This window comes from Numida meleagris, chromosome 1 (assembly GCF_002078875.1).
Source record: "Numida meleagris isolate 19003 breed g44 Domestic line chromosome 1, NumMel1.0, whole genome shotgun sequence".
Taxonomy (NCBI): domain Eukaryota; kingdom Metazoa; phylum Chordata; class Aves; order Galliformes; family Numididae; genus Numida; species Numida meleagris.
In genome coordinates, this window is record NC_034409.1 from 180,919,316 (window position 1) to 180,941,847 (window position 22,532).

General features: G+C 40.6%; 1 protein-coding gene across 3 annotated transcripts in view; it reads left to right on the forward strand.

Annotated features, from left to right (window-relative positions):
- TRPC6 (transient receptor potential cation channel subfamily C member 6) overlaps window positions 4,863-22,532 on the forward strand; it is a 101,563-nt gene continuing 83,893 nt past the window's right edge. For 2 of the 3 annotated variants that reach the window (XR_002433514.1, XM_021381239.1), the window contains exon 1: window positions 4,863-5,235. Coding sequence is in view for 2 of the 3 variants with exons in the window: in XM_021381239.1 (XP_021236914.1) it covers window positions 5,093-5,235 (143 nt within the window). In the remaining variant the exon portion in view is untranslated. The remainder of the gene's footprint in view (window positions 5,236-22,532) is intronic. The other variant, XM_021381251.1, reaches the window with a different exon arrangement.

Here is a 22,532-nt window from a genome sequence, read left to right on the forward strand (position 1 = left end):
AGATTACTCCTGCTTTCACAGTGTATGTGAACTCTTGGCCAACATTCCTTTATGTATACACTCTTCCTGGAATGATGCTTTAATACTTTTACACTTTCTTGGAAAATAGCAAGATATTTTCCACTTAATTCTATCTAGTTTTTACTTCAAACATCCTCCTACTCACTTATAATAGAGAAAGAGTATCTTATTATCTGTAATGGTAATAGGAGTTTGATGACTAGCAGTGCTCTTTATCTTTGAGCAGTGTGCCTCAGACTACTGGGTTGGAAACACAGTGTTTATGCAAACCCCACAGAATTACATGTAATAAAACTGCAACAGATGTAATGACAATATTTCAGTTGCATTGACTTTTATAATGTAGATATAGTACCAGTGGGCGTCAGTGAGTGTTTCAAATTTTTAAAGCTAATTGACAACAATTAATTACATCAAGTAAATCAAAGCAAATCTAGCATGACAGACCTTGTTTAAAAGCACATAGAGAAGAACTGTACACTTCTGACAGCAAAACACAGGATAATGCCTGAGTGGAATCCTGTAAGTTATGTATATGTGACTCCATAAATATATGTAATATGTACATGTGACAGAGATAGGTGCAGATACGCATGCTCCTAAGATTCTGTTTACACTCAAACTGAAGTGCTCACTCTAACTGTACAAGTAGGAACAGATCTTTAGTAAATTCATTCCTCCTCATCCTTTTTTCACAGAGGAAAAGTTCATCAGTATCTCCTGAACCCGAATACCCCAGAGTCTTCTTAGCTAAGACATTTTGGACAGCTCTTGATAACAATTCTACTGCTTCTCTGATCCAGTGCTAGTGCTCACATTTGGGTACCAATAGCCACTGCTCATCAGAGCCTATCTCCTCACTGAGCTCTTCTTACAAAAAAAATAAATAAAGGCCAGGTGCCATTTCTGACAGTGATTATAGTTTGTAAATAAATAAACTGCACTTCAGTTTCAGAAATGCATCCAGGCAGCAATCTTTGGGAAGAAAATGAATGTGAAGTAGTAGGCTGGATCATGACCAGAAGAGACAACGCTAGGGAAGATTTTTAGATATTAGAGAAGTCTTCTTGGTGGCACATGATTCTGTTCTTATTCACATTTAATCAAATGCAGAGATTAACTATGATTAGAATTAGCAGCTGACAATCATTATGCCCTTTAATTTTTTTTTTCTTCTTTTTAATGGAGAGAACTGATGTGTAGGCACTGCTGGCCTTTTAAAAGCAAATCTTGAGTCCTATGCTATACAACAGGAAGGAACTCCAGCAAGCAAATAACACATCCTTCACACCTCAAAGGAACTAGCATTATTTTCCTGTTCAGGATACACTTTTTCTTTCCCAAAGATGCTCTCAGCCACAGCAGTGACACTGCTTAGCCATAGCACAATTGCACTGAATTACAGTGAACACCTTTACAGGCAATACAAACCTATCTCTGATAGTATTCCCAGTACAGAACAGATACAGCCAAGAAACTATGACTGGTATGTGCTGGACTACTCCAGTTAGTACAATCTAGACAGCTCACATCACAAGATAAATACAAGCAAGTAAGCATCATTCTATGAATCCTTAACAATGCCCCGGTTGCAAGTATAGGTTGATGTAACTTCTGTTCTTAAACAGGTTTAGATTAGTCTGCAAGAAAGTGATATAACCGCACCTAAATTTTGATGTATGGAGATAGCCTTTACATGAATTTTTCAGTGAGGCTGAATCATGGTTCTATTCTACATGGGTTCTTTTGCAGCTTTCATTGCCATGGTACTCAAGTGACTTCTTGTAGTGCAACTAAGCAATGTGACTGTCACTTGTCATGTGGATTCACTCTGTCTCTCATCCTATCCCCTCTGGAGGAAAGTGGAGCTTTCAGTTTCTGTTTTTCATCTTACTAAGTGAAATATCTCAGTCACTGTGCTTTATCGAGTGACTGATGAAGGAATAGTTTCTAACATGCTGTCTGTGATAAAATCAATTAATCCAGCTCTAAACTACACTTCCATTTCACACTAAATAAATCAGAATTGTTTATCTGATCGATATATTTTCAAATTCTGCAATAAAAAAGATGAACATAATTAAGTGGGGAAATGTTGCATTTTTTGTGTCATTAATTGAAGTTATAGAATTTTTATTTTAAAGGAACAAAAAGTTAATATGTGTTCAAGTCAGATAAAGACTCAGAATAAATGGATTTTCTGCCTAGTTCTGTACTCACTCTGATTTAAAATATATATAAAGTTGAGAAAGTCTGCAGTGAAAGTCTGATAACTTTTTCTAGAACACATACAGCAATTTTATGGTAATTCAATTTGCAATTTGCTAAGGAACATAACTGCAACAGGACACATCACCTCTGGCCAGCGTCCATCATTTTGTGACTTTTATAACATGCACTGACCTCAGAAGAAGCGCATTTACCTAACTTCAAGTAAAAATATCTCCCGCTCCCCTAGTGCTGCATATTTTTGCTCCGTAAAAAGTCGATGTAGACAATTGTTACAGTTTAGTGAATGACACCCTATTTTTGAATAAATTTGTGAAGATCCAGAGTTTTGGCTCAAAATCCTCTTCTCTTTCAAAGATGATCACTGTTCTTGTGATTTGATCTGGCCAATGTTTCTGAAAATCATGACCTATCACACAACCGTTTAACATAGAATCATAAAATCATAGAATGGATTAGGTTGGAGAGGACCTCAAAGATGATGTAGTTCCAACTCCCTGCTGTGGCAGGGTTGCCACCCACTAGGTCAGGCTGCCCAGGATCCCATCCAACCTGGCCTTGAATGCCTCCAGAGATGGGGCATCCACAACCTCCCTGAGAAGTCTGTTCCAGCGCCTCACCATCCAACTTAGCTAGTCTACTAGCCCTTGATGAAATGAAAAAAAAACTGCACGATACTGAAGCGCTGTTCTAGAGGTGAAAAGTGTATAGGGATGGAAGAGCCACTGTTCCCAAGAAAACAGGTACTTTTTCAGTTCTAGAGAAAAAAGCATTGTCCAGGGCCTACTCAGTCGGCTCTCTGTAAGAATTTCTTTTATAGTTCACTTTGATAGAAGTCCTGTTGAACACAAATGGCAAAAACAGCCAACCTGTACCACAGAAGTAACCTTAAAATGCTCATGTGCTGTTAATCTAAAATAATCATAAAGCTTGTACTGAGATGACCAACAGCTGGAAGAGTTCACAGTGTTGAGCTATCAAAGATCCATCAACTGTGGTAAACTGTCATTAAGCAGTCATAAAAAATATTGATGGAGGGGTCCCTGCTGAAGTTGGTTGATTTTCTTATGCGCATCAGTTCTGCAGCATGCTTGAATAAAAACACCATATTGCTTTCTTTTGCATTTCATCACTACCATGGGAATGATATGATCTGAAAGAAACCACGAAAGACATTAGTGCAACTCACAAGCATGGCTTCAGAATTTAGGGAAGATCTGGGACCAGTGAGAATGTAAGAGTTCTGGAGTGATACCAGAGCTTACAGGGATGAAATGAGAATGAAGACCAGGATAAGATTGGGATCTAGGGACCAACTGAGAAAATGAGAAATGTGAACTGGAGGCTGAGAGAGATGCAAAAGTATCGTAAGGAAGATGAGAAGTAGTCCTAGGGGCAGTGAAATAGTAAGCAGAAGTTAGAAGGTAGCAGCAGAAGGAAATGGAAAGTGGCTTAGTAGGCTCTGAAATGAAAGGATGTGATAAGAAGAGCAGTGGAACACACTGGAATCCCACCATCACTAAGCACTCTGTTACTGGCCAGCAAATTTCTTAGAGAAAAAATGTGAAGTATGATCAACAGCACATTTCCCAATTGCAGAGCCTTCCCATAGCTCTGTGATACCTATTTTTACAGTAATATGAAATAAGAATCAACATGAGAACTATAAAATACGCATGGTAACATTGCTGTTAAACCTCCTTCTTTATGATAAAAAAAAAAAAGAAAAATATTTGACAAAAGAAGGAAGATTTGTAGAACTCATTAGATCATGACTTTAAGAGCAGTAGCTACGAGGAAAAGAAAGGTTCAGAAACTTTGAGCAACTGCAGAATTACCTTTAACTGCAGGTATTTTGGAACCTGGTATAAAGTCCTATGCTATGGTAATGTCAGTTAGCTTTGGAGCTCTCCTTGCATCTCCTCTTGCAGTCCAGCAGGTGAGATGAGTCTCAGTGGCTCAGACAGTCACCGAACCCATGATCTGACAAGGACACTAGGCAGCACAGGCAATGTCAACCAGCCTGTGTGTTTTGTTAAGGATGATGCTGGATGGCTTCTCAGCCTTCCACCAAATTAGGGGAATGCGTGTGTTCTCGAGGAGTATAGGGCTGTGTGATACCCAAATACAGATAGCAGCAATAGTGAATCTCAAAATGTGAGATGAGAACACTGCCAGGAACGAAGGAAAGGTTTTATTTGAATACGCTCACTTTAAATAAGTGTTATAAACATTACTGAACGAAACAGTAAGCTTATTATGTTTGGTAAGTGAAAGGTGCCTATAGATCAAATGTTATTTCTTCACTACCTTTTTTTAGAAAAGTTTGTGTTTAGTATATTTCCGCTGTTACAATTTTCATTAGTAAAATCAGAACACCAAAACCACTGAAAGAGGGTAAAGACAAGCGGCATGTAACAGCAAAACTCCTCTCTTCCTTTTCTTTCCTTTTCCCTTTTCTTTCCTTTTCCCTTTTCCTTTCTTTTTCCCCTTTCCTTCCTTTTCCCTTTCCTTCTCTCTTTTCCCCCTTAGGAGCCGACCGGTGCCCGTCGCCCTCCCACCTCCCGCCCCCTCCCCGCTGGCCGGCTGACGCGCCGCAAACTTTCCTTCCCCCGCGCCGCCTCCGGAGCGGCAAGCGGCGGCTCCCGGGGCAGCGGTTGACATAGTAACCCCTCGCCGGGCTCAGCGGGGCCCTCGGCGCCGCCCGCCCTCCGCCGGGGGACGCGGCTCCGAGAGGAGCGGTGCCGCGGGGCGGGAAGGGCGGCGAGGCGGAGCCGGCCGTGCCCACGAGCGCTGAGGGAGCCGCCGGGAGCCCGCGGCCCGGGCACAGCCGCGGGACACCATGAGCCAAGCGCAGCCCTACGGCCCGCGGAACGGCGGCTCCCCCGCGGCCGGAGCCCGGCGGAACGACAGCCAGGACTACCTGCTGCTGGACGCCGAGCCGAGCGAGGAGAGCGCGCTGCCGCCCTACACCTTCTACCCCGTGTGAGTGCCGGGGGCCGGGGCCGGGAGGGAGCGGGACCGCCGCTGCGACCGCGCCGCTCTCGTTTACAATTAGCGCTGCCTGATGGGGCTGATACACCGCGGAAATGTTAACTTCTGGATCGGGGTTCCCACAGCGAGTCCGCATCGCGGCCGTGTTCACGAAGCCGTCATCATTTCGTTATTGCGTTTTGTCCTAGTCGTTCAGCCCCGTGTGATGGGGTTTCCTAAGTTTTGCTGGATAGCTGTTATCGTGTAAAATAGGGTGTAAGAGCATACGCGGTGAGGACTAAATGAAACATAAATAACGAAGGTTCCGAGAACGGCGGCTGTTAGAAACCGGGTCAGCTGGCATTCAGCGATGAGAGCCGCTCCGGTTCCGTGCCGTCCGGTGACGCTGTGCCCGGCACCGCGGGGTTAAGAACAAGCAGGAGTTCTAAGGGTTCTCGGCTGTATTGCTGCCGACTGCTAAATCAGTGTGATCGTTAGCTATAATAGCATATGTTATTGTACACTGGACTTAAACCCCACGTCAAAATATATGAAAGCATCTAATGAATGGTTTCCTGAGAAAAATCGAATGATGTTTAATTAGTACAGGGATTGAGTCTGACTAGATGGATTTCAGCTCTGAACTAATATGACAATCATCGTGTTCTTCGGCTGTGTTCTCGTCCAGAATGGTTTTGCAGCTGTGAGAGGATACATCTTTGTCAGGGTCTGTTGTGATAGGACAAGGGGAAATGGTTTAAAACTAGAAGAGGGGAGTTTTAGGCTGGGTATAAGGGAAAAGTTTTTTATCCTGAGGGTAGTGAAGCACTGGAACAGGTTGCCTGGAGAGGTCGTGGATGCCCTGTCCCTGGAGACATCCAAGGGCAGGCTGCAACCTGATCCAGCTGTAGGTGTCTCTGTTGATTGCAGGGGACTTGGACTAAATGGCCTTCAAAGGTCCCTTCCAACTCAAATGATTCTGTGATTCTACAGTTCTGTGGTTCTACGTTTCTAAGATCTTGCTTAAATGTTACAAATGGTGTCTTAAAACCAGATCTGTGAGAGCTGTGGGCTGCAGACATTTTCACTTCATCAGTATCAACCCTTGTCAGCAGCTCTTGGTCCAGCACACAAGTGTGGAGATCGCCTCTCCTCATCTCTGAATGTCTTTGAGGGAAGCCTACATCTTAATCAAGACGCTTTGTAGAACTTCAGTTGCACTAAATGCATGAATTTGTCTCAAATTATGTCATGTCAAGGTCTTAGTGGCTGGTTGTGCTTTGCAGGTAGGTCTCGGACCCCGGAGTTTCTCCCTGTGGGAAGTGTTTCCATCAGTCTTTGCAAACACGGATGCTACCTGATCTGAGGGATGGATGTAACTTTGAGGACTGTGCCCCTTTCAGTTTTTATATAATTGTTACCAAGAAGGATGCTTGAGAGGACCTTAATATTGCTGTGCCTGTTTTTCAGTTGCACAGTAAGCATAAGGAAGCTGTCATTTGGGGCTTCTCATCTTCTAAAGAGACACTAATGGCAGCTGTAGACAATGTCTACACGGAACCGAGGAGGGCTTCTTAGGCTGACAGGGATGAATGCGGTGAGCATAGGCTCCTGCAGGACATGGCTGTTACTAAGCACAGGTTCTGAATTTTATACTGCCTAAAGTAACCACCTGTACCGAGTTGGACTCGATGATCCTTGTGGATCCTTTCCAACTTGGGATATTCTATGTTTATCCTATTTTTTTTTTCTTACCATGTTTCGATACCTTTTCTGCATCTCACTCTTGAGCCAGAAACCAGTTAGTTTTACCAGCGGCCTTCACAAGGCGGAGAACAAGATCAGATGGACTGTGTTTAGGATGTATGATTTATAACTTTTGTAGTCTACATGTGGTAAGAATACTTCCCTTTGCTTTCTTTTGAAATCCTCAAATGACTGATATTTCATGATGTTGTTACGGTGAAGTATATTGTATGAACCCTACCTTGTATCCATAAAGTAATAAGGGCTCTGGAGATCCTGAATGTACTAAATGTAAAACCAGTGCTCCATGTGCTGTGAGTCTAACTGGGCTCAGTGTGCATGAAAATAACCCTTCAGATTGCATCAGCTGATGTTTTAAAACGTTTTAGCTAAAGCTACTTGCATTTCACTTATATTATTTCTTGGTGCATCCAACTGCTAAGAATATTTTTCTCAAACTAACTGGAAAATGATGGGCATCATTTGCACACCTGAAAATTCCCCAAGAACATCTTGTATGATGGTGATCAATGCAGAACAGGAATGCAGAGTGCAGCTGAGGTCCAGAAGATCTGCAGTGTGCCTCCTTTCCATTGTTATGAGAGGGTAAGACACGTAACGGTGTAACATGGCATGGTGCGGCTCCCGCTTAAATTGTGGGCTGATACCAAGGAGTTTTCCTTGAGTGGTCATTTAGTGTTTGTGTGGACTTTACTGCATGTGTTATTTCTAGAACATGTTTTTCATGCATGTCTTTGTGACCATCTTGAATACTGTAGTTTCTGGATTCTAAAATTAATGTTTTAAGAGAACCATTTCTTGTATTTGCAGCTAAATCTCTAATTCATCAACTACTACTAGTTTACTTCAGTGATGTACTCCTGAGCTTTCATATGCAGTCCCTTTGTAAAAGGAAATGATTGTTTAATAAAACATTGAGTTTGCCTTTTGTTGTTGCCACTTGAGAATATTTTTCAGATGGTTCATTAATTGTAAAATTGTGTGGTTATGTTAAAATAGGAATAATTGCCTGTGATCAACCTGATTGGCTTGTTATTGTGTCAATGTTCAACAGCATAGATTTATTGTTCTTGTTTATGTTTAGGCTGAGACAATATAAATACTTTCATGTATTCATATATATATACATTCTGAAATAATAATAAATGATTATTAATCTAACACTCAATCACTAAATTACATGTACATTGGAAAACTATTTGAAATAAAAAAGTGATCTGTCACCGTTAACTGACTCTGTGAGTAGTAAGAGACCTGACAGAATTACTTACATATTTGAGGCTTTCTCTGAGTTTCTGTACTTTTACATAACGTTGTATGTCATACTGAACGAACGGGGATCAGCACCATCTTTCCAAAGAGCAGCTTTACTGTGTCTGAGGTAGCTACTACTTAGCTGCGTACAAGACTTCAGCAAGATGATCTAATGGGAATTTATGCTGAAATACTGTGATTTTCAGAACCTTTGGTAGGAAAGATACTTTTCAGGCTATTTGCAGAATGGTTTCCAAAATATGACGTTTCTTGCTTAGGAAAGTAGTAATTGAAAAGAGGAAACACTCTTTCCAGTAGTCTTCTTCCATCTAGCTATTAAATCTGGTCCCTAATGTGTTGAAAAATGCATTACCCCACACAAGTCAGAAGACTGCCTGCTGAAGTACAAAAGTGTAGATAAATTCTTCCTCTTGTGCAAGTATTTCACTGGTAAAGAACCCAGTTTTGTAGTTTAAAAGAAGATGGAAAGTACATTTTAAGTTCTTAGCCCAAATCTGAGCACTGATGAGCAGTGGAATTCAAAAAGTGACAGTACTCACGTGAACTTCCCTTCTGGAAACATGGTATTAAAGAATAGATAGCCAGCATGCAAAGACAGTCAGAATGCACTAATGCACTCAGACATCTGATTGTATTACTTATTTATGTTTTGAAATATTTTGTGTAGTGAAAAGAAATATATTTTCTCATCCATATGAGGAAGGACAATTATGCATTAGAACAGCAGTTGTAAATTAATCAAGGCACATAAATTCTTGGATCAAAGTAGGGGAGAAAAAGATTCTGATATTCATAACTGCCTTGAGGTGCAGATTATTTCTCAGCTTCTGTGGTTTTCAAATCAAGTGTTTCTTGACATTATTAAAGCCAACACATGCTTTAAGCTGCTTCCTCTGTTAAATAATTATTTTCTGCCTGCAATATAAGGATTTCTGCTATTGACATAGCGTCATTTTTGTCTGCAGCCCCAACACTCTTACTTGAAATGACCTGTAAAATTATCTTCCAGACTCTTCATTAGACATAATCTCTTTGGGGAGCAGTGTGCAGTGTGGTAGCTGTGTTTCAGAGCTAGTTCCTTTGCTGAGATCATCTCTTGCAGTAGTTTTGTTGACAATATGAGGATATGGATATGAGGTCTGTTGCTAGTGGGTAACGCTGCAGCTTAACCATGCAGCTTAATCCATAAAGTGAACAAGGCTGGCCGGGGATGGGGGCCAGCTTGGTGGTCTTCAAAATACTCCTTTCAAATACGTCCCTGGAGCACACTCTGTATTCCACAGATGGAGGTTTCTGATGGGGTTGTTCTACGCTTTGAAGCTGCTAGAAATACAGTGTTTATTCTGAAACTGGTACAAGGCCTGAAAATTGCTTCTCAGTGGTGAGCTGAGCCACATGTGTTCATTTCTGGTGATGACTTAAGCGACTTGTTGGGTTTAGTTGCTAGGCACTTGTGTGTTCACGGTGTGTATTCACTAACGTAGCAGTGAGCTTCCTTCCATCAGCTTCACTGCCACAGCAATGATGAGTGACAAGAGTTTATCATCTGATTTGCATGACTTGTGGCAATATTTCTGCAGGCTTATTCGTAATGCCAATTTGATGAGTAAGATCACCAATCTCTGGTGTGTGCACCTTTCTTCATCAATGTTAAAGGAAAAGAACCAGTGTTGGATCTATGTAAGTGTTGTCTAACTGCATTCCTGCACCATGCCCTTTAACCAAGGCCATTTCCTGAAGTTCTGTTAGTGGAAGTCCTGTATGGGTCTTGGCCCTTGTGGGAATTGCTGGGTGGTTGCCCACAAATCTGTGACAGTTCAGCATATTCCTGTGAATCATCAACTCCTCTGGTCCAAATCAGATTATAAATAAATGAATAAATAATTCATGAATCAAAGCTTGCATTTCAGTGAGATCTAACTGTACTCATTGAACTCTAAAGCCAAGAGCAAGGATGCTGTAGCCTTACAACAACCCTAGAGCTACAGGCCCAGCACTCACTGAACACTTCTGTGAACATCAGAAACTTTTCAGACTTTTTGGGGTCTGCTTCTGGCTTCTTTGGTGAGGAGTCCACAGACCTTATGGTCTGTGGATTGGATGCTCTGTCCCTGGAGACATTCAAGGTCAGGCTGGATGGGGCTCTGAGAACTATCGACCTGTAGGTGTCCCCATTCATTGTGGGGGAGTTGGATGACATGATCTTTAAAGATCTCTTCCAACTTAAACAATTCTATGATTCTATGAAACTCATCCTTAAGAAAAAGGTAGATTTGTGGGTCACTCTGATGCAGTTACTGAAAAATTAAAAGGTACCTCCCTGTGGGACCTAATTTTATGAAATTGGAAACTTTCCATTTAATTCACTTCCATCCAAGTAACTTGGTTGATTTGCGTGAGGAAGGTGGAATAGTGGTAAAGCAATGTGTGGGATGTGTACAGCACATTTTCATTGCCAACGCTAGTAACAAGTGTGCTCTTTGTGTAACAACCTCCAGCAGCATTTCCCACTGCAGAAGCTGTGGGCTATTGTAACTGGCTCCTGCAAATGATCAATATCCCCAGGTCGCAGCGAATTGGCATGGTGGGTCTACCTCTTCAAGCCAAGTTTAGACATTTGAGCTTAGCAGACACGGGCAAAAGAAAATTTTGGCAGTTAAACTATATTCATCACGTTCTACTTCGGTTTCTTACATCAAACTGATGCAGTGCGAGGCAGTGACTTAGCAAAGGGCTGGCAACTGAAAATGCATAACATTAGTTTTGTATACATGTTTGCATACGTACAAGACATACTCGTGAGGGTACACATGCACATGACATCTGCTCAACAGGAGACTTAAAGCATTTGTCTTGATAAGATGCTTTTAGATGTTAGTTTTGATACTGAAATGTGAACAAAAAGCTTAGTGATAATTAAATTGCATTCAGTGTTCTCTGGGATAGATTTAAGTTTTTATCTTGCAGTAGAATAATTATTTGCTAAGCAGTGACAATTTAAATTCATAACAAAATTATTTTTAGCAAAATGGAATATGAAGTGAAGACAACTAATTTTGTTAAAGAAATTAAAAATTTGAACAAAGTGACAGTGTTATGAATGTGGATTTGCAGGGTGAAACCTTTCATGTGGGTGTCCCGCTTTCTTTTAACGTGGGATTGTAGAGATGAAATACAAGTGACAAATAGTAATAATAACAGCAGTTGTGAATCAGGGAGAAGTAGATGTGATGTCCGCCTCTTTGCTCAAACATTCCTTCAGTCATGCCCTTAGTCATACCACTGTTAACATCAACACATAGTTAATTGAATTAATTGAAGCAAAACCAACATGAGCTTGTCTGTAGCCAGCTGAGAAGAATGTGACTGGAGTTATTCTTTTTTGCCCTTAGAAATTAAGTTAATACAGGTTTGATGTCAATTTTTACCTCAGTGAAAAAATTAAAGGACTGAGGTTTTTTAATTATTTAATTATTATAGGGCCTTTCCTGCACAGGTGGAAGGAAGGATGATGAGCCAAGAGATGATGCTGTATGCAAACTGGATGGAAAAACACCAACAAAACAGAATACAGATCACAAAGTTTGATGATGCAGCATTATAGTTTCAAAGAATATTCAGACTGGGAAATTTTCATGAATCTTGTCTTCTGCTTTGATACTAAATTTTGAATGAAGCAGTACCTCTCTTAAAAGTGGCATCAAGTATTCATTTAAGTCCTGGTCTCATTGGAGGTAATGAGAGTTTTGCTGGGTATTCCAAATGTTTAGCAGGCTCATGTTGAGGATTAGCTCCTAAAAACAGAGTTAGACTTCTCTACAATCTCTGAGCTGCATGGGAGAGTTCCTAATCAGGCTTTGGTCAGTCACTGCTATAATGGCAGACTTACACGGTTGAGCCCATTGAGTGGTTCCTGTGAAAAGAGAGGACCCTTGCTTTGGCCGTGGTCATGGAAGCAGACTTTCCAACTCACAGCTGGAGCAAGGAGGCATTAAAAAGGCTGCCAGCAGCCGCAGACATCTTGATTCCTCTTCAGTTTTTTTTTTTTTTTCACATTGTGGTCAGTATAACTAGCAAGTAGGTATGTGCCCAGCAGGCTGCTAGTCTGGACTGCAGTGCTGATCTGTTGCCTCTCATCTCCTGTTGGTGCTAATTCAGATGGATGCTCAGTGGTTCTGATGGCTGATTTCCTCTAGGCCCATTCTGGGTTTCACCACGTTCTGGCTGGATTTATAGGAGTTATAACTGACTGCTTTAGAAGCCCTTCAGAATGGAAGATTCTCTCATCTTTGAGAAGTGATTTATGTTCTTTCTCTTCTGTAAGATTTTCACTCTGGCATACATATTGCACATGTTAGATACGTGATTTGTCTCCCCCTTTTTAGAACAGGTAGCTGCATCAGATCGCTCAATTTTATTAGGCCTACGCTGTGTATACATCTTCAGTCTGCCAAGTGGTAGCAGCCACTGCTCGGCACTTCTTGTAAGGCCCTCTTAGCCCCTCACAAACATGGTGCATGCAGTCCAGCTGTCAGCCTGCCAGATGCTGGGCACTTGGCAGCAGGGAGAGGTTCTTAGGACAACAGCATTTTAAATCATGACCCGTGTCAATTATTAACACTACTGCAGCACCCATCCTATTGCAGGAGCAAGTAACAGTAGTAATAGCCATGTGTACATGTGAATGAGGTTGTAGAGCCTCATTCTCTGGAAATGTTCAAGACCCACCTGGATGCTTTCCCACACGACCTGCTGTAGGAAACCTGCTTTGGCGTGGAGGTTGGACTTGATGATGTCTGGAGGTCCCTTCCTATCCCTACAATTTGTGATTCTGTGGGATTCTATGAATCCAGGAAATAATGTTAACAGAGGAGCAGTTTGTAGAAGGATGCTTTGGAAACTGGCATCGCAAAGCTCAGGAAGTCTGTACTGTTGAGACTCACTGCCATGTTCTTTCCTCTGCTGCTCACAAGGTGGGAAGGTGCCCTCCCTTCCGCTTTCCCCTGAGCCCTTCACACCTCTGAGTTTGTAGTGGGGAAGGTGCCTGGTCGTCTGATCTCTTAGCGTCTGTCCCATGTGGCGCAATACGAGCAGTGCTGAGAGCCAATAAGAGCTGTTCTAACTCACAGACCCTACCAGGTACAGAACCTAGTGCCAGGAAAGATCCAGGTGTTAAACAGTAGATTGCATTTTTTTTTCCTAACCATTTGCAGCAGTGCCTCATTATTCATGTGCCAATATTTATGGTCAAATTCCATGAATTTCTAATCATATCTAGTGATTTATATAGGATCAGATCCGTTGTACTGATCTTTTCATGTTGATAATCCTTTCAGAAAACACAGCGAGCCTTGTTCACAGTGAAAGTTGTTCTTAATCAGATGTTTTTCATGTTCAAAGTCTGCAAACAAATTTTCCCTTCCATTTTGCAATGCAATAGTTGATTTTCTGTATTAGTTTAGTTCCACTCTACTAATCTTTGTTTTTATGCATTATTTCCTAAAGCTAATTTAAAATTACTTTGAGTTTGAAAGTGTTTTCTTAAGTTTATTAATGAAATGTCATTAAGTACCATGACTTTCTCATTGGTTATCTGTACTTGTGAGGTTGGTTGGAGTTGAAGGCACACATGAGTTCAGGATACATTTCTATTGTTTTTTCATGCTACATTTATTGATCTATAGTTAATTGCAATAAACCTAATATGAACCAAATAAATAGAAAAGGATTTTAAAATTGTAATTTAAACCTTGGAAAATTCTATCACAGGCACAATAAGGGAGATTATATTTTTAGAAGTTTGCATAAACATCTAGTGTTCTAGTTGCACTTATTTAAAGGAAAATTCAGTGCTCAAAGAACTCCTGAGCCTCTTTTAGCCCTGAAATGAAGGATAAATGTGTACATTCATGGATGGTGATGAGGCACTGGCACAGGCTGCCCAGAGAAGCTGTGGATGCCCCATCCCCGGACGTGTTCAAGATCAGGTTGGAAGGGGCCCGTGGCAGTCTGACCTGGTGGGTGGCAGCCCTTCCCATGGCAGAGGGGTGGTAACTAGATAATCTTTGAGGTCCATTCCAACTCAAGCCATTCAGTGATTCATTGATCTCCCAATGGCGCGCCCACTTCCTTACTTTTTCATTCCTCTGTACATTTGGCTCTGGATTTGTCCTGGCAGGAACACGTAGGCTAGGACATGCTCAGAGAGTTCTCACTCTTTGTAGGACCCACATGTACCAGGGAGGTGAAATTCCAGTTTCAGCAGGAATGTTTGAAGGTAGTGGCAGTAAAACTTTTAAAATTTCCACTGAGACATTTTAGTCCTGCTCTGACTAAGTTATCTGACAGATCAGATGCAAAAAGCAAGCTGCTGGTTGGCAGCAATTACTCTTCCTCCCTGTTGTAGCCCTTCTTTTCCTCCATCTCTTAGAAGAAATTTCCTATTAATTTATCAAGACTGCTTGGGAAGACTGCCATTTTCTTAGATTTCTCAAGTGAACCTTAGAACCTTATTCTCCCTCCTGCAACGTACTATTTAATTGTCCTTTCTGTCTCTGCGTGTAGAAATCTGAATTAAAGAATGAAGTGGTCATTAACAAAAATCGCATCTAAGAGTGATAATGCTAATGAAAGTTAGTCAGTATAACTTCATTTTCAGGTAGTGGAGATGGAATGAAAATTTTCCTGACTTTATATGGCCTCACTTCAGTATTCTCACTTCAGGATCTTAAAAAACTGCACAACATCAAAGTCATTGGGAAGCTTGACCACAGCCCATGTTACTGCTTTGAGTCACATGAGGCCAGCGAAGCTGTGAGGGTCTGTAATAGCCTCTGGCTGCCCAAGGAAGATGAAGGAGTTATGGAAAGATGGCAGGAGGAAGAATAGCAAAAGTCTTGGGCTGGCATCTCATAACAAGGAAGATTAGACTGAGAGAGAAATGTAAGTATCTGAAGGAAAGGTCTATATTATGTAAAACATTTTGGAGAGCAGTACTAACAAAAAAGTCTGCAATAACTGACCCAGGGTCTGCAGACAAAAGTTGGGGTCTCAGAATGAACACTCCTTGCTGTACAAAGCAGTAGAAGTGAATGTTTGTGCTTTTCTTCAGAAAAAAAAAATAGAGGATTAGGTCAGAAAGTTATTTAATGCATCAGTAGCATATGATAGGGTAGGTAAGCAGAAACTGATGTGATAGTGAAATTTTGGCACTGCTTTGTATGATAAAATAATAATGCTCTTACCTAACAGGTTGATATATAAAATATATGCTGGGATTTCTTAATCCACAGCCACTTCCAGCCTAAAATCAGCAACAGAGTAGAAAAGCAAGGCATGAGGGGAAGGGAAGCTGAAAAAAAAATCTGTGCAAAGATTAAAGGGACAGCAAGGCTAATGACTGTGGTGTTACAAAACTGTCTGAGGATCTTTAATGACCTGAGGTTTCTATGTTATTGATTTTTGCATGACATCAAAAAAAAACCAGCAGACATGTCCATAGCTGTCAGTGGGAGCGCTTGGTAATACCTTGTAGAGAGATTAACCAGCTTCAGTTTCTGCAGGGTTTCTGACCTGTCTGCAGGAAGTGATGGGGAGATCACTGGTGCAGGGATGGAAGTGCTGTTATGCATCTGTGCCTGTCACTGGACTTGGTTCCTACTGCTGGCATGCAAACCTCAGTGCACTGAGGTGGTTGGAAGTGGCATGGAGGTACATGGAGAAGAGGAGGTTTTGCCAGTGGGAAATATGGTGCAGCGCCTACCGGGATTTTGTTTTCATGGAAGCTTGAAGAGAGTATGGGAGGGCTGGTGCATGTCCAGGTAGTGCCCCAAAGACAACATATGTGCATATTGGAATGTGCAGGACCTTACAAGCACTCCTGGTGCTAATAATGTGGGAGCAAATTCTTACTGCTTCATGTTCCTGAGCTTTACCTCTCTCGGAAGCAGATTTTCATGAGTAACGAAATTCTAGATAAGGTTCTACATATTGCATATTGCAGATCAAGCATAACAGAATGAACAGAAATCCCACGCTCATATATGGTTTGATTTCAAATCCTACATCATTTAGTAAAAATGTCAGGAACATTAGCATTTCATTTGCTTTTGATTTATACATGAGATTTGGGTTGGAATGTGGAAATCCTGCCGGTACCTCCTTTCATCTCTGTGGCAGTCTTCGAGATTTTCTCTTAGTTTAAGACTGCTGCTTGGGTGACAGAAAGGCGGCAGGTGTAGCAGTGGCTGAGGAGTTTGTCTGAGACTGAGCTGCCAGCCTGACCTCATCGTGTGAGTTCCTTCCACTCTGCATGGAAGAGATAGGCCCCTCCAGAGGACGGCTCCTCGGATCTGCTCCAGGATGGGGTAAATCATACTGGTGAATAAAGTGTTGTAGAATGATTGTTGATGAATGGAGCATTTGTAATTCACAATGTGCAGATGTACTGCTGCTGACTTCAGTGGGATTTGTGTTTGTATGGCTGCGTAGAGAATATTATCCTCAGTTTCTATTATCCGTGAATGCGCATTTTATCCTCTTTTTGACTGTATGCTTTGTAGTGTATCTCAAAGATGGTAACTTAAATATGGAAGATGATGTAGACTTCAGAAATGATAAATAAATCATAAGCAGTGAAAAGCAGCACATAATTCTTTGAGGCTAAACTGAGAGGTCTGTATGTGGATGGATTTTCTTTCCTTTTCCTGCTGAACTATAGAACATTCAGATTGACTAACTTCTTTGGGGAGAGGAGAGAATTAACAGGGATGTTTTTCATATTAATTCTCTGCACTTCATTAGAGAGCAGAGGCAGGAAGAAGAACGGATAATAATAGCTTTATCATTTAACAGAAAAATTTTTGCCTATAATCTTAAATTCAAATATGAGCCAAGCAATTAGAACATAATCTTTCATTTTCATTAGTTAAAATTCCAATATACAAAAGTCTTAAATCTGATGAATTTTTAAAACATAACAGTGTACTCCGTGAACATCATGAAAGATTTTGCAGAATTTCACCTGATTTTCCACTTGGTCAGCATGGATGAAGTAGAATTAGTAGTAGTGATATAACTGCCTCAGAATAGAATTTCTTACAATTAAGGCTGTTTACCAACATTCTGTGATGTCAGATCATGTTCTCCCCTCTGAATTATACTCATGGCTCACTGACATTACCTTTATTTAACTTAATGCTTCTGTAGCCAGCGTGCAGCCTAACACAGGATGAACTGGAGAATGTTCCTCAGTTGAAATGAGGATTTTGCTCTGCCATTTTTTTTTAAAATGGTAAAATAGAAATTCCATCCAATTCGCATAATGTTTACACAGAAGACAGGAACATTTGCTGTTTGAGAAAAAATGAAAATCTGCATTTTCAATATCATGGTGACCTCAGTATTCATCCAAAATTATTGTCCTCCATCCAGAAACAATTTACATGGATAGATTTTTTGTTTCAAGTGGCTTGTGGCTGCCCTGGGAATTTAAGGAAGGCTGCTGCCCACTGTAGATCGTAGTGTGTGCTATGTTATCCTCAAGGCTGAAAGGCACCTAAGATAAATGTCTCTCTTAGAGACATGAAGACAGTTTTGGGGTGACAGAACTGCATGAGAGATGGAGCAGCAAAATATGTTTTTTGATTGAGAAGTAATTTCTGAATATTTATAGCTTTCTATAGGGGAATAATTCTTTTTAAACGTATCAGTATTATATTGGGAGAGGGGAAATAACGTCCCTGGTAGGAATTACTGGCCAGACAGCCCCTGGACAGCAGCACAGGGTGGCTGGCTGCCTTTCCTCATAAGAAAAATGGTGCAAGATTTGGAGCTCTGAATGACACCTGAACATTCAAGCATATCCTTCTTCTCATGTGCGCTTCCTGGCTCAGCAGCAGGCTGCTGCCTCCTGGTTTGTAAGGGGCGTAGGGATGACTTGCTTTGAGGTGTGCTGTGGAGTGTCTGGAGTTTGTACTGCTGTACTGCGCGACTACAGCAAACAGTCAAGGCGTAATATGTCCCGCTTGTTTATACTAGGCAAGTTTGTTTCTCTCTCTAACAATCCTTGCTCCTGTTCATATGTGGCTGTTCTAATAGTCTTTAGCCTGAGCACAAACGATGGATTGGTAGTAGAATATATTCAGTGAAACACGTTGCAATATTTGCAGTAATGGGATGATACAGTTAAGCAGTATAACTGACCAAACTTTGCCTGTGAGAATGATTTGTGACCTTCCTAATTGTGGAGTGGTTTTAACTTCTGTTAGAAGGTGTGATTTTTTTTTTACTTGTGAACATAAGTATAGAATAATCTTATGGGAAAGAGAAGCTTAGAGATGCCACTAAAGTTCTGAATAGGTTAGCATGCTTCCATTTGGCACAATCTGGAAATCTCTTTACAGCCCGGGCTGAAGAGTTATATTATGCCCTGCTTAGTAACTCCTGACCTCAAGACTGGGACACAAGATGGAAGAGAAGAAGAGAACATCTTCTGCTGTTAAGTATTATTAAAAATTATCAGTTATGAGATAGTGAAGAAGTAAACATCAGAGCACCCAATTATGACTGCTAATTACCTTACAAAAAAACCCAAAACAAACAGGATGCAAAAAATGATGCAATTTGAAGGAATATAGAAAATGAGAGATATAGAAAATAAGAGGAGCGACTTACTACAACCTGTCTACAATCATCAATCAACATCATTCTAAAAATTTCAGAATGCAGCAGAGCCAGCTGAAGCTGATGCATCTTCTTCACCATGGAACTTCAGTTTGCCCAGATACTTAACTTTGCAGAGTGGAGAATAGGGTCAGAGAAACTATTTTCATTATATGTTTGTGTGCAGCACCTGGATAAGTGATATATTGACTAGGCTACCTTTGTATTCAAGGGATAACTTCTACGTGAGAGTGACTCACTATTCTCCACTCTCCTACACTGGTAGTTACACTAGAGAGTAGGTATACCACTCGCAAGAGGATTATGGGAAGAAAAAACTTCTAGGTAATCAAAAATTGCAAGTAAAGCACTGCAAATGCATTTTTTTTTCCTCTGGTTTGGGGATACCACCCTGTGGAGTTTGCAAATCTGAAAAAAAATAATTTTTTCTGGTACTGAATATATAGGAATGCTGTTTTGCCATTTTTCCAGATCCTGTGTAAAAGTGGAAGCTAAATAAGTCTGGGATTTCTGTTAATGTGAGAAGTTACTGTTTTCATATTTATTTTCATGATAGAATAGTTAAACAGTTAAAATTTCCTGTATTTTTTTTTTTGCCCCCCAAAATAACTCTTGACAACCCTGTTCTCAGAAATGTTCACCATTTACTCTCTGATCAGATTATTTCAATATGTCTGAAATAAAAATGTTTGCTTTTGATTTGTTGAAGACTCCTGCAAATCATGCGTGAGCCAATTCAATATTAATTGCTTTTGTTTCTTCCCCTCTGGCAGATTGTACAGAGGACGGTTTCAGCTCTCCTGTAGCACATATGTGGTGTGTCTCCCATGGCAGACAGCAGAATTCAGAATGTATCTGTGTTTGCGCGCAGCAAGGGTGTTCTCTGGGGAGGCCAGCTCCTGTGAGACAGTGGTGGCTGAGGCTATGGTTTGGGCTCCTTTCATCACGAAAACGCAGTTAAATGTTCTGTGGAAAAGGCCACTTGGATTCTCATTTCTGCTGATTAGTTTTTCCCTGACCAATGTCTGTCCATCCCAAAAAACTGACGTCTTAGAGGTCTTAATTCTGCTACTATATATGGAATTTCAGACTAAAAATGCCTTAAACTGTTATTCTAGTTTGAATCACCAAATTCTGTGCATGTTCACGTTAAGTGGTAAAGTTTAATGTTTCTATGTAACTAAACCGTTTAAATTATATTACGATTCTTTTGTAGAGTATGTTGCAAAAAGAGGAATAGAAATTCTCTTGACAGCAAAGAGAAGTAAGCAAGAAATATGTTCAGTGGATATTTGCCATTGTGCCACAGTGGTAGTTCTCCAAAAGCTGTTAACGAGTCAGTTTGAATAAATGCCTCTCTGGAAGATTTCTCATATATCTTTTTTCAGCTTAGAGAATGATTCAGTGGCAAGGTGTGTGACTGGGGTGTCCAAGACTGAGTTGCAAGACCCGTTTCAGCTCAGGCAGAACAGAAATCTCAGTCCAGTGGGGACTGAGTTGGCTCAGCAGAAGCCTTACATTTTACAGATCTGGAAAAAAGATTTAGCAGTTATGAAGTTACAGTAACAGTTAAAGGTATCCATTTATACCATCTATATCTCAAATTAGGTTTCCTTATCACTTCTTCAGGTCTGAGAGGGGCAAACAACCTTCTCACACTGGAATTTGTTGCATGACATGCTTCCAATTCTGTTTTCACTAAGGTCAGGATGGCAAGTACATTCTTTACATGTAGCAGGGAACAGTAAACATGATTATTGTTTCCTTATTATTACAAAGTAATTATTTTTTAATAACAGTAATCACAATGATTAAAAGTAAATCAAAGCCATTGCCTTTTTTTCACATTTTTTGCCTTTTATGTAAGCACACTTTGAAGTGATAAACATTTCCACGGTAACTCTTTATCCTGAAGTTATACTATGTTGGTTTTTTAGTAGAATTCTCATTTTTTAAAAATATAAAATGCATGTTCAACTTGCTTTGCAGCTGATAATTGGTAACAGCTACAGAAGTAACTGTTCCATCCTTGTTTTCATGGAATTCTGTTTCCTACTTTTTATCTATTTTTGTTTTTCTCCTGGGTAACACCAATCTGTTGTTCTTTCTGTTAGATACCATTTTGTTTTTTAAATACATACTGCCTTGCTTCTTTATTTAATTAACTATATGTCACATTTGCATAATGAAAATGAGTACTTCCTAGCACACTTGCAGGAAAAGAGTACTTGGAGTACTCCGTCCAGGCCTGGGGCCCCCAGCACAAGAAAGATGCAGAGCTCTTGGAACGAGTCCAGAGGAGGGCCACCAAGATGATCAGAGGGCTGGAGCACCTCTCCTATAAAGAAAGGTTGAGGGAACTGGGCTTGTTTAGCTTGGAGAAGAGAAGGCTCCAGGGAGACCTCATTGTGGCCTTCCAATACTTGAAGGGAGCATATAAACAGGAGGAGGAACGATTGTTAACGAGGGTGGATAGTGATGGGACACGGGGGAATGGTTTTAAACTGAGACAGGGAAGATGTAGGTTAGATATTAGGAGGAAGTTTTTCACTCAGAGAGTGGTGATGCACTGGAACAGGTTGCCCAAGGAGGTTGTGGATGCCCCATCCCTGGAGGTATTCAAGGCCAGACTGGACGTGGCTCTGGGCAGCCTGGTCTAGTGGTTGGCAACCCTGCACTTAGCAGGGGGGTTGAGACTAGATGATCTTTGAGGTCCTTTTCAACCCAGGCCATTCTATGATTCTGTGATTCTATGAAAAGTGTAGATAGGACACATTTCATTCATTTCCCATGAGCAGAGGAACACAAAATGTCTCCTATACTTAAACTATAATTATTGAAGATTTTTTTTTTTAATGAAGGAGGAAGAATTGCTTTAGTTTGATTATATTTTCTGAATTTGTTCAGTTGCTAGCTATTATCATTATTTCATTATTGGTTGAGCTACAAGTGGAGCTTTTTTTTTCGAAATTCTTATTTTGTAGAAATACTTCTAGACAAATATTCATATTGGCTGATGGATACATTTCATTTTGTTACAGATTATAACGAATGAAAAAATGGATGAATGTATTAAAGTCCTTATTCATACAGTCAGATGTGACTGCTCGAATAATCATACTTGCCACCCTTTTGGAACTCTATTTGATGAATTATTGCATATCTGCTTTATGGGGAACAATTTTCTCTAGGTTAATTGCTGTCTTTAATGCAATTACATCCTTTTTTTTTTTTTAATAACATGAGTGACGTACTGTCCGTTTTTCCTCAGTTACTGAGCAGAACATTTATGTACTGTTCCTGCAGAATCAAGTTCTGTGCTAACAAATTCTAGTCACTCATCTAATTCCAGCAGGTTCTCTTGTTGATATTTCCCTTTCAGACATTTAAAAGACCGTTAGTGTTTTTTCCCTTTCTCTGAAGTTGTTGGCTGTCACTTTTCGAGACAGTTGTTTGCATAGCTTTTGTTATATAACAATCATTTTTACCAGCAATTGCACTGTGTAATGTTCACTTATAATTTACTATTCTAGTCCAGTTCTCCTTCAGTCGTAAGAAATTTGTGTTCATCATGGAAGACTCAT